General features: G+C 42.7%; 1 protein-coding gene across 1 annotated transcript in view; it reads right to left on the reverse strand.

Annotated features, from left to right (window-relative positions):
* The window catches only part of T265_07152 (hypothetical protein), a gene marked incomplete at both ends in the record, with an annotated part of 51,862 nt that overhangs the window by 34,276 nt on the left and 4,284 nt on the right, over window positions 1-13,302 (reverse strand). The window contains one exon of the mRNA XM_009172596.1: window positions 2,404-2,683. Coding sequence (XP_009170860.1) covers window positions 2,404-2,683 — 280 coding nt within the window. The remainder of the gene's footprint in view (window positions 1-2,403; window positions 2,684-13,302) is intronic.

A 13,302-nucleotide genomic window follows, 5' to 3' on the forward strand; every position in this document is an offset into this window, starting at 1 on the left:
GCGGCCTTAGAAAACTAAGGGGGAAGTGATTCCTGACAAGCACGTGGTTGGAATTCACCGATGTGCTCTAAAACGAGCGGTAGTCAGTCATTGATCCGCGCCATCGGTAATTGATGGCAATGTGGTCGATTTGGGTTGGTAGCCGGAAGGCTATTGGTTTACAGCATGTGCCCAGACGACTCCGGCTATTTCATAGGTCAGTAATACATTGAGGCAGCTTGCGGTCACAATACAGCTGACGCAGTTGTTCACCATTATCCGTACGTAGTGCGCTGTCTAGGAGCTTTCAGTAGCCTTACGAATGATGTTTTCATTCTGGGTAGTCTCATTCTGGGTAGTCGTGTAATTTCCAGAAATCCGGGAAGATAGGCATGGGCATATCATTTTCGCTACTTTTCTATGGAGGTCGTTCATCCGCTGTTCCCCTATTATATGGAAAGAAACAAAACCTATCAAGATGACTAGTGTCAACATCCCGTCCCGCGGTGTCTTAGAAATGATAGGGTTTAAGTTGGTTTGGTTAATTTCATCTTTACCCATAGCTATTCGGCTGTCCCAGAACAAGCACATCCAAACGAGTGAATCTGTGAGAAAGTTCAACTCACGACACTTCGGGGAGCCCTCGCTGTTATCACTTGGTATAAACGGCATCGATTAGTATCTTTATTTTTAAAAAATTTCCGTTAATTTGGTGATCCGCACTCTGTATTAGTTACTCGGCCAACACGGTCCAAACGAGTGAAGTGGCAAGTAATCACTGAGTAATGTGATCTGAATATCGTCTTTATTATGCTCCCACAGCACATTATCAACTGCTTAACTCAATCCCATTGGAACGTAAGGTGCTGAGTTGGTATGCTCCAAGATTATAGGTGGGCATCCGCTTCATTCAGTGTTTCCTGGTCAGTAAACGATATTCCCAGGCACTCGAGTTGTTATCAAGCTCACATACTGAGTGAACAGTAATCTTAACCCGGTCTAATCAGGGAATGCTGATAGCATTTGGACACGTTTTCCCCCAAGACCATCCATAGTGAGCACCTTGCATTCAAATCCAGTGTTCTTAAGTGCGAACTGAGGATTCGTTAAGTGACATTCAATTACAAGAGAGGGAGGGAGGGAGGACATCGTACTCTCATTTGAGCCACCGGAGACAGGTTATTCGTTTACGATGGTTCATGATGAAGGGGATGAAGGGTGGCATAGAGGTTTGCTCACTCGAGCCATTTTGGGATGGTCACTGGTATTCAGAAAATGTTACTACCGATCAACGCAATCGGAATACTCCAGCAAACAACCAATAAGCCTTTTAAAACACTAGGACATTTTACCCTTTAATGACGCCATTAATCCAAGTGAATTCATCCCAGAATCATAGTCATTGAACCATGGGGTGACGGATAGCCCACCGGTCACAACTGCCGGAGACAGGGTCGATAAGGGGAGAATCCTTAGACAGAGAAAGTATTGTGCCTCTAACATCCTACTGCATCGGTGGGAAAGCTAGGCGATACAGTTCTTATTAATCACATCTCCTACGAAGAAACAGCCCCGTCGAGTAGACAGTCTGAACATGTTTACAGGAACAGAAATTCGTTCATTAGCATAGGTTTCCGGAGACTGAATGCACGAGCTGTCGAGTATAGTGTGTTAGTTCACCTCTCAATCAGTTTCGGATATCCTCGGACGGACACAGGGTACAGCCATGCGGACGTTCGAAACACTTCGGATACCATCCATACAGCTAGTTAAGGCGGCAACCATAGACTGAATTTTACTGTGACCTGATCGCCTTAAAAGACTCCCACCCGGAAGACGACTGGTCTGTCGATTTCTGCACCAACGTTTGTTACTGTCCACTATGGTGGAAGAGGGAAACAAAGGCCAGAACAGCAGTTGTTTTACCAGCTACTGTGAAAAGGAATGTGTGAATCAGTGTGATGGTAGCCCATCCGCCGTAGCCTGAATAGATTGTTTACGCACCGCGTGACCCTGGACAGCACGACACACGTGCATGCAGGCAGACAGCCCGGCTTGTCACCTAGCCCTCTGGATGATCAATGCCCCTCCCCCAGAAAACACACGAGGCTTGCAAACAGGAGTTACCACATTCCTTTTGCTCTATCTGTTTTCTTGTGGGTTTCGTGATTGGCCCCAAAAGGAATGCTGTCAACGAAAAGAACTGAAATAGAATAGTGGTCCAGGCGACCTTAATTCATAACCATTCAGTGGGTCGCACACAACATTTTTCCAGAATTAGTGTTTAGGGAGGTTCACGAAATCCGAAAATTTGTTTGTTGTTGGAGCGTACGATTGCGTTTGTTTGACTCTTACAAAGCGATTTGCTTGCACACGCACATACGCGCGCGTGCATCGCAAGAACAAAAAAAACGCATCACTCACCTTAATATCTAAGTGAACCAGTTTCATGTGCTTGTGCATATAATCCAGTGCATCCAAAATCTTTTGTATCACTTGGATTACATAGGTCTCCGGCAGCCCAGTTCTTGTAGAATTTGTACCAGCTAGGCCGCACAGATCTGCTGCCCGGTGCACCTTTCGCTCAGAGATATGGGGTTGTGAAGCTGTTGCGTGGTGAGCACACCAGGAATTGAAGGGACTGGAGTAGACGGTGTTCGGGTAGAATTTCTGACAAAGCGCATACAGGGATCCTCCGATAGCACTAGGCGAAGATGAGATGGAAATATTTGGTGACTGATAGTTGGAAACATATCACACACAAAATTCCTAGTTTTTCACAATATTCAGCGTCAAGTTCATCGATTGACCCAGAAGATAAGATTTGTTGTTTTACTATTTGCGCGATACGTCGACAGAATCAACAGAAACTCATAAAGAATAGGTGATTTTTTTAATGAGTAGGCGTGGTAGACAAACCTAAGGCGCCTTCAGGTCGTTGGCCATCAGTATCTAAGAGCCCCAATTGGAACACACTGCCCGCATCGACTTTACAGAGGTGATCGGGAAATGGATAAGTGATGAGGCATGAGGTACATAACACACACTGCGATCACACAGATGTACAATCTACGGTGGTTCGCTAATGTGCTACGCGTGCCCAGTAATTATGCAGGGAGGAGGACGTTATTTTATACAACAGCATCGAGGTGGCGTAAACTACGCAGATGACTTTGTGTCCACCGGAGGTATGGAAAGAATTATGGAAAGTATGGCTACAGACATTACTGTCTGGTTTTTGGATTGGGATCCATGTGATACTTCCCGTGCCTGGCTGGAGACTTTCCTGATATTCAGCTGTGACATTATTCTTCCTCTGGGCTACTTATAGATTGGTGGTTGATAAGTGGAGTGGAACTCCCTTTAAAGAAGTCGTCACTTGAGGAAACAGTCAGTAAGTAAACACGTGATGTGATTCCCGTAAATGAATAATGAAAGACGATATGTCCTACGTGTGAGTTAGTCACAGTGCTGTTCAGTTCATCGTGGATAAACGGTTAAGTGTTCAAGCTACTAGCTGTGAGGTTCGAAACTCTGTAAGTTCCCTGAAGTGCGCACTGCTGATGACTCACCATTAGGGTGAAACGATTGTGCAGTGTTTCTTGGCTTTTCAGTATACACCGACTTCACTTACAGCAGGAAACCCCAGTTTGATATTACCGATTCTCCTGCCACTACCATTAGATTTTTTGATATACCCACTAACCGATATCACTGGCATTCGTGCTAACAACTTCCATAAAAATTGTCTGCGTAGATGTATAAGAGTGCTTATGATAAGTTAACGACAGGGCCTTTTCACTTCAGTTTTTGTTTTATTCCTGATATGGCTTCGGTAAAATAAATTTTTATTACTCTGTGGAAGTTGACCATCAGGTTACTAACGCAAAGATTACTGTCACGGATTACAAAACGGTTCTAACGTGGCAGGCTTTTAAAAGACGTTTCCGTCCATGAGATACTATACTAGTGCAGCAGACTCAGCTGCGCTGCTCCTCTTCATCTCCCTGGATGGGGAATCCGGGACGGGACGAACTAATGGATAGAGGTATTGTCAGACGTCGAGCAGTCGAAGATGTTACCTTCAATACATAACCCCCTCCAAATCTCCCCAATGAAAATTTCACTGACAGTCCTGTATTCACGCATCAGTTACATCAGCTGCCACCCCCAATACGCAGCTATCTACCCCACCTCCCGAAATCATCGATAAACGGAAGTGTGACAGCTAAAAGCGCTGTACGGCAAGCACGCGGTTTCTGCAGATAATGATGATGATGACAAATATTGCAAAAGGAATCGCCTTTCAAAGCCAGACAACCTTCGGGAACCACAGAATGCTCCTGTCTGTAGCTTCAGGTTTAGGTTCCTAATGTTGAACCAGCCATCCCTTAGCCAGTAATAAGAGGCTCGAGGTCGTTACTCGGCACCTTGGTGGAACCACCGCTTAGTTCCTTCCATACTAGCCGAACCAATACGGAACCAAAAGAAGTTAGTTTTTCTCTTTGGTCACACTGCATGGTATTCGAGGAAGCAGCACATTTAGTTCAGATAGGTCACTCGATTTTAGGCAAACTGGAGCCTCTATTACCCTACGGTACAATGGAGATTTGAACTTGTCAGAGAGCAATAGTAAGTTTCGTCACTGGGAATGGAACATGAGGAGCGACGTGGCTACCACCTTTGTTGACAGTACAGAAGTGATTGCTGCATTTTTCGCTTAAAGAACTGAAAAGTGAACGTGTAGGGGAAAATGCGGAGATGGAAGAAGAATGACTCCACACTCCTAATCACTTTTTGAGACAGTAACTCGGAATTTGAGCCTGTACCAGGTTAATTTGTTAAGGACCTAAGGGTACGCGAATTAAGATGGAAGAAACTTTAAAATGTTGAGGGGTGTTAGTTTAAGTTTGCTAAACTGTTAAAGGTAAAATTGTCGTAGATAAGAGAAAATTTAAATGCCCGTCAAACGCAAGCCTATTCTCGATTAGTGACTGGAAAACCCATCGGCTCAAAACAACGTTGTCTGTATGGTGAATGAGAGCGAAGCTTTGCATAACAGACGTCTGGACAAGGTTGCCAGGTTTTTCTTTGGGTGATGAAAAATAACTGTTCAGATGTAACACCCTTCAGGTGCCATGCCACCAGGAGGAAGCACAAGGACTGTGATAGTGTCAGGTTGTCCAAGCCTTGAGAGGCGCAGTCGAGATTCCCAGGTTGTTTTAGACCCATGGCCCTTACGGTCAGTAAATTCGCGCCTTAATCAATTGGCTATCTTTTGCTTCCTCGGATGATGGCCCATCACCATTAATTTCCGCATAACAAGGCTCGCATCATGCATTGTGACAAATCTGTTACTTTTGGAATTTGCAGCTCACCTGTATTGCTTATCCGTCCGACAAATTCCTAGCTGTAGGGACACCACTTCACTGGATCGAATGACCACTCAAAAATTCCTTACCTTTGTGCATTTTGGGAAGGAGTTTGGTTGGAGAGATTTGGTCTCTGAGGGACACTTTTTATTTATTCAAGCAGCGCCACAGCGGCTTTGTGGCTTTTGTAGCGTTTTCATCGACGTATTATGTGAGATGGCCTGGAGATGGTTCAGTAATTAGGGCGTAATCTCAACGAACAAAAAGGCCGTGGGATGAACCCAACTGTCTCTACCTAGGCTTGAACAAGCTGACAGTAACTCAGCCCCCGCGTAGCAACACAGCTAGATACAGAGGGGTGTACGATTATTTTTGATATTCATTCTGTAGATTATTAGGCCTCTGCTTATCCTGTATGGCTAAACGGGTTCAATTTTAGAGAAGGTTGCAAAGCTACAAAGTACAGATCTCGAGAAAAGTAACCTGCATCGACTCTCAGCCTTCCTCCTGTTGAGCAAACTTGGGCAAAAGAAATAACCCTCTGGTGCTGATACGGTTTTGCATCCAACTAAGTACAGTTTACTGCTCCCCACCAGTTTGTTTCACTGTGGTGGTTCTCCAAATAATTAATGAAGCAAGTTGGTTGTCGCAATTAGCATCTGAATCAGTGAACTCCTATTCTAACTTTTAGCCGCCTATTAAAACTTCCTAACTGTTGAGGTAGCTACTTTCTGAGTCGACTCCGTAAGAAACAGTTTCTTTTGCTGGTTCGTAAACCTTATTCTGGTGGCGAATCAAATTTTCCAGCTGGTTCCAGTGCCGCATTGATCTGTCCACTTATGATCGAACAGTTAAATAAAACCTTATTCTCCAGACGTAACACACTATTAATATGTTCGCTGAAAGCCCTCCAAAAGTCCACGACCTTTTTCGCCAATTTTTTGGATCACCAGGTAGATGCGGTTCCCGAGTTGCCACCACCTTTGTCTTTTTTCTTGAGCCAAAATTGAACAGATTTTGACAGCTATTGTCGTTTGCACAGGAATTTGGATGACAGGAGACTCGGGTGAATCCAGCTAAATTCCTCGTTTACGATGGTCTGCTTCAACTGATTTTGCTGGATTCAATTTAACTCTGCTGTCAAAAAAACTCCGTATGTAAACGACGGTGTTTGCTGAATTTCCACTCATTTACCCTAAAAAGCTTTACAGAGGTAGGTGAACAATGGTGAGATTATTTAGTTGGGCTGCCAATATCCATGACACGCTAGCTTACTGGGTTGGTTACAGTCAAGTTTTTCCAAGTGACCATGAAACTTCTCTGTCTGTCACCGAGACCTCAGGAATCGAACTGCAACCGGGACATTCGCTCACAGACAGTGAGTACGCAGATGATCCTACTCTACCTGCTTCATATCCTCTGGAGGTGCAGTTCATTTCAAGTAGTTTAAATAATTATGCTACACTATCGGGTTGAGCAGAGCTCATGAAAATTGCGCTTGAAAACATGGTAATTTTGCACCTGCAATCAGTCAGTATAGGTTTTGTCAACTGCCATCAAAGGTTTTCGTAGAACGTATGTTTATATCGTGATTAAAACCGTCGTTAGTGTAACACAACTTTTGAACACGTGCTTATCTGCAGCACCATCACAGTTTATTTGAAGGCCATAAGGTTATTTTCCTCAGAGTATTACGGCCTGCGTCACTGGAAGGATGTATACCATAGATCTTACGCACGAACACTGGTGCCGATGAAAAGAAAGATTTTGCTGGAATTCACCACGTGAGACTCTCCCAGAGCCTTCCCTCAATGCTGAGGAGGCGGAACACTTGGTCTTTTACGGTTATTTTTTATATGTGAGGAGCCCTTTGTATAATTCCTGATGAATCCTAATAAGATGGTTTCCAAGAGTAGCCTAAACCAACAGTCATCCTATCGTCCGCACACTGGATTTTAATGCCTGTTTTAGGATCAGAATGTAGTTACATACCTATTACTTCTCCATCATTTCTGTCAAATTTTAAACCTCTTCACAAGCCTCTTCTATAGGCTATTTTCTGTTAGAAGAAACATACAACTGATAGCGCACTGAATAACTAGCCAGTTCCTGAATTCGAAGATCATGGCAAAATGTAGTGGTGCGTCTGGGTGTGTGGATTTGGTCATAGGAACTCGTTCCGGTATCTTAGTTGTAGCGTTTCGTATTCCATCTTCAAAACGCAGTGAAGATCACTGTGCGTGTAATATAGCACCCAAATTTTCGGAGAGTTTTGCAGACTTTTGCCTTGGAATACGTGGAAGAAACACGGTTGCGGTGTTAGAAGTGAATGACACAGGTTGGACGGTTTCCCATACAGCACGTGTAAAAAGCTTTTGAGTGCCAGAATGCTTGATCCTCGTGCTGATGTCAGCTAATTAAACCAAGACAGCATGTGAAAGACCTACTGAGAAACCAAGCATTTCTCGAATGCATGAAGTCTTAAAATTCATTCACAACTGAATATCTAGTTGTGTCAGTATCCGAGCATCCGTCTTTATTCCTCAAGTATCGAGTAGACTAAGTCAAGGCTATTTTATGTCCCTGCTCGTTTCAATTTTCGGTGGACAGAGATATCGTACCTACTGTTGTTTAGACCATTCGTGGTGTCATTAAACTATCTTTGGGAGCTAAACCAATGATTTAGATTGTGCAGATGGTACTGATTTGCTCGATCGTCACTCGTGTACGGCACAAAAGAATTCTATGGATATGAAATGCAATTTTCATCATCTAATCGCCAATGCAGCCTCAGTATTGCTGTTGCGTCGCGTTTTGGTTTTGTAACGTAGAGCTGTTTCTTCAAGACTCCCGGAAGTCCATAGCACTGACTGTAACGCACCAACAGAAGCAAGCTACGGTACCTACACGAACACATTAAACACAGTCGATTATCGATCTGACTAATAGGAAAAAAGATACACGGTAGAGTATATGAGCATCTGGCAATATCCTTCGGGTGGCAAGCTGGGTACCAAAAAGGTGTTACAGCTGAACAGTCATTGTTATTTATTATAAGATGAGGATAACACGGAATTTTGTAGGCCAAGATCCTTGGGTGGCAAGCTGGGTACCAAAAAGGTGTTACAGCTGAACAGTCATTGTTATTTATTATAAGATGAGGATAACACGGAATTTTGTAGTGCTGACCAGTATAGAGTGCAAAAACTATGGGTCCTGGTTCCAGTTTTCTCTGCCAGACTGCTAACAAAACTCACGCCAAATCTCTCGATCCCTTCCAAGTATGATTAGCATACATGCATTTGAATCTGTCTGACATGCACACAAATATAGCATATTTCACCGAAGAGGGCTCTAACTCAACAGTCACTGAATGTGTATGCAGCAAATTGCTGTGATGATAACCGACCACAGCATTTGCATGAATTTGCACATCAAGAATCACACTGCTCAAGGCACTACACTGAATCCACAGTTATATTTCTCGGTGCCCGTGAGTACACTCTCCTACTCCCAAACGACCGCAACAAAGATAAAAAAAACCAGCTGACAGAAGTTACGCAGACCTTTTGGTGAGGGTGGTGACAGCAACCAGACTTGTTCCCTTGGTCATATTTTCTCGACAGTTGCTGAAAAACCAATGCAGTAGGATGTTACGCTGCGGTTGGTGACTGCTGTAGGTGGCGAATTTTGGGCTGAATATTATGTGCACTCCAAACCATCCCCTACTTGGTTATGAATTGACATTCGACGAACAGAAATAAAACATTCTACATTACATCATGGATGAGACCACCGCTTTTGCACAGTCTTGGAACTAAGGACGGAAAACAAGGGCCACATGATGTATTGCGATGTTTGATCAAGCTTCGAGTTATTATAACCACTAAACCCACAGATCCTCTCAGGTAACAAATCTGCACAAGAAGCACTTAAAGAATCACCCAAACATCAGTTTCTAAGGAAATAACACCGACTGTTGTATTCAGTAACCACAAAGAGTAAAAACTTACAATGCAAGATCTGTTAATGTGGCTCCTAGGTGATTAGAATTAGTTCCTCTTTAGTTCAACACCACAAGTGACGCTAGCCATTTGTTGCTGGAAGATATGAGTACTTGTCATGTAGACCAATTACCCACCAAACCGTTCCAATCTAACACCAACCACTCCGTGACTTCCAATTTAATAAGCTCACCGCAGTACCTAGTACGCCCAAGCATACTTCTGTTCAGCTATACACGATAATATCTGCCACATGTGCTCCCGAAACCTGGTCATAAAGCAAAAATCTTCTTGATGCAATCTTTGTGTGTGATGGATGACGCTCGTTGGAATCATTTAGATTCGAATGGGTCGCAGCTTTTTCTCCAGAACGCTCATTGTGCGCTACGATTGCGATTCCTTTGCGGGCGTTTAAACACCTAAAACATCTAAAGTCATAGCATTGCACGAATAAAATAAAATGAACAGCCATCATCCACCTGTTTTACCCTTTTAGCGCCTGATCATCATGTCACTCGAGGATGACACGTGGGCTGAGACACTGACAGGTCCCCAGATCGTATACAGAAGCAGCCAAGATAAGCAGATTGGATTTGAATCGCAAACCTTCCGGTCAGTAAATCCGCGCCATAACAACTGAGTTATCTCAAGCTTAAATGAAACCACTATGAGATTCAGACCCCAAAGCACAAAACCCAATTTCAACGACGGATGGCAGGACGACCGAAAACAATGTACAAATCTATTACATAACAGATCAAATGAGGCCTCAAGGTTCCTTCACATTCGCACTTTTTCCTTAGCATAGATTCTTGACCATCTTAATAACCACCTCGTAAGACCAAAACAGAAAGTAAAATTTGCAATAGAGCATATCAACCCATATGAGTAGTTTTAAAAGTACGTCCTGCAGAAAAAAGCCTCTCCTCAAAAACTGGATAAATAGACTATTGAGGCCATGGGGTCAGCGCAAAATTTTTCACTCTAATTTTCCTCGACTTTAGCCACAAATATGGTGTAATATGCCTCGCTCACAATGATATGATCCATCCCATTGTAGTCCAGTGAGTCGAGTTCCTTCAATTCTGAAGATGAACAAGCCCGCAATTTCTGAATAAATGTCATCCCTGCCAGAAAGGAACCATGACAGTGAGTCTGATCAACACAAATTCTTCGAGCGGCTCGCTTGCACCGCAAATGTGCAGATAGCCCTGGATCAGTAAAGTTAAACAGGAAACAACGGTCGGCGCACCTGTGCCTTCTGTGTTGACTTCTACAAGGCGTTTGACAGAGTTGATCAAACTTTGCGCTTGCGAGGTAACAAAACTGATTTGAGATAACCCCCTTGTATTTTGTGATCGGCTTTCTGGATGCTGACGCAAATTTGGTGTCAAGCACACTATTGGTGGCTTATTTTAGGGTCTTGCCAACGAAATGCGCTTCTTTGGCATACATCCAAAAGCACTGAGGACAAAATTTGGTTTTCAATTTTGTTGGCAATTACACATCATCAGTGCACAGTGGAAACTCCGAACAGGGTTCCATAACAAACATAGACATCTCTGGCTTAAATATGTTCAGCGACACAGAATGACTGAATCTCCAAATAGTAGCTGTTAGGATGCAAATGTGTGCCTTGTAAGTAAATAAATGCATGATCTAATATCAAACCGGGTGAGGCTTTCAGTTCCGCGTCCTCTGTACTGACTTCATTTAGCGACAGCGTTCTTGATCCGTTGTTGCAAACGACTTTGAATAATGTGTAATGTTTGAATTCTGGCAAAATTACCTCCGCCTTTATTCGTATTTTCCACTGTTTTGGGCTAATATGTCCTTCAAAGCTTTTAGTAACATGGTGTTTTCTTCACACTAATGTACAAACTTCTTTGCCTTGGTCAAGGATGTGGAGCAATGTAAGATCCCCTTCTACTATGAAAGGCAACAATAAGGTTCATTGATGACCCGTCAGTATGCAACAAAACAAACTCTGGATTACCTGTGAACTATAGGTCGTTTCAGAACAAACGATAGCAAAGAAGGCTTAATTTCCGGCGATAGATAGTTTCCGTGTAGACAATATAACTGGTCCCCCAATATAACTAAGAGAGTGCCTAACAACAAGACGTGTCCGGTGGTACTAAAAATTCCTACTTGAATTGACGGCTTGTGACTCTCACATGGATTAGTGAAGCAGACACCGATGTTATTTTTAAAAGAAATATTGTTAGCATTGCCAGCCATATATACATATTGGTTATTATTTTCACAACTTGAATCTTGCCAGCAGGAACTAGGTTATCCCTGTACATCATCTCGTGAGGTAACGCATAACTTCTTCGGAAAAGGAAACGTTTAACGCATCCACCGACGCGTGGTAAAATATTTGCGTGTCTTCTGTTGTTGCGTGTTTACGCCGGCAAATCTGACTAGTGCTTAAAAAGAAATCATTGCAAAATACCTCAACAAGGATGTTAGGCGATTTAACCTAATATTCAGACAAAGTAAAGTAAGAATTCGGGGTGCATAATTGATCTAGTAGTGATAATGACATTACATTCATATATTTATCTATGCTTATCGTACCATAACGACACTCATCCACTTTAAACGCAGAGGGAAAATCGACAGACATGAGTTGTTCGGAAGTAAAAACGAGTGAAAGCACAGGGCGGTTTTGTGTTAAACATATCCTTAGGTTTTTCTTTAAGTTTTGGGTTTTGAGGTGGAAATTTACGCCGCTAGTTAAGTCAGAATAAGAGGCATGCTTTGGGGTAATAATGCACAAAATTAGTGCATCCAGATAAGCAGCAACTGTCTTTATATTGGGAAAGTATTTGCTAATTCTTATTCGCCAAAAATGCAGAACACTGTTTCACTACTGTTTTCGATTTCCGCATAACCTAAACCTACAAAATTTCGAAATAACCCACAGTACGACACTCATTTTGAGAGGCCTGGACTCACTATTATCTACTTCAAAATAGGAGATGAGTTCGCTGTTAAGGAACATTATCCAGAACTAAAGGCTAAGGCGTCCGGATTCTTGCTAGTAAGGAGTGTGTCTGACATGGGCTTGCAGGCTCTAAATCACAGGTAGATAACGCCAGTGCTTTCAGCAAATGTGTATAAAGCTGCATTAAGTTTTTGTTGTTTATATCAAACATCCAGCTTGTAAATCGTCAGTCAAGCTTAACATGCGTACTAGAACACCGCAATATAAAACGGTATGTTTATGGAAAATTTCTTTAGGCTTTACCACAGACAGTGTCCTCAATACTACATGGATGATCGCTTGCGAACAAACCTTCAGGTCCTATTTAAGCAACAGCAACCTGGGATATAGCCGGAAGAATTTGATTGACGGACTTGTGTGGCGTTTTTGTACCTTTATTTTACTTCCATTATAACACTAGGTATTTCATCAATTGCATAATCGTTTTTCGTTTGAATACGAGAAACTACAAAAAAAACGCGCCCTTGTACAATTTCACATAATACAAGCGTGGTCACGTGCTTCAACTCTCTCTTCTGATTTCGCTCGCGCTTGCAGTGGTCATTCGCGAGTCTCATATACTAACTCTGGTACCCAAAACATTTCAGACTATCTTCGGAATCTACTATATGTGGAAACTGTTCAGAAGAAGACCTCTGGACCAACACTATTGGATTATTGTTTATTCGCTGACCTGGGCCAACGACGAACTATTTTAAAGAGAACAATTGTTAGTGAGTCTGTTCCATCTGACCTATTTATTTTTGTATACCCAACTTAGCGTAATTATTTTTATTACTTTGCCACACACTCCTGGTAAACTGACTTATTGGGTAGCCAGACCACTACAAATTTGGTGAGCCCGAGTATTTCTAGATATTTTTTTGAAAGCTTTTCCTTTCAAATCGTCGTAATTTTGCTTCTTTTGCCCGGTAATCATGGAGGCACACTTTGA

This window comes from Opisthorchis viverrini (genome assembly GCF_000715545.1).
Source record: "Opisthorchis viverrini unplaced genomic scaffold opera_v5_159, whole genome shotgun sequence".
Taxonomy (NCBI): domain Eukaryota; kingdom Metazoa; phylum Platyhelminthes; class Trematoda; order Opisthorchiida; family Opisthorchiidae; genus Opisthorchis; species Opisthorchis viverrini.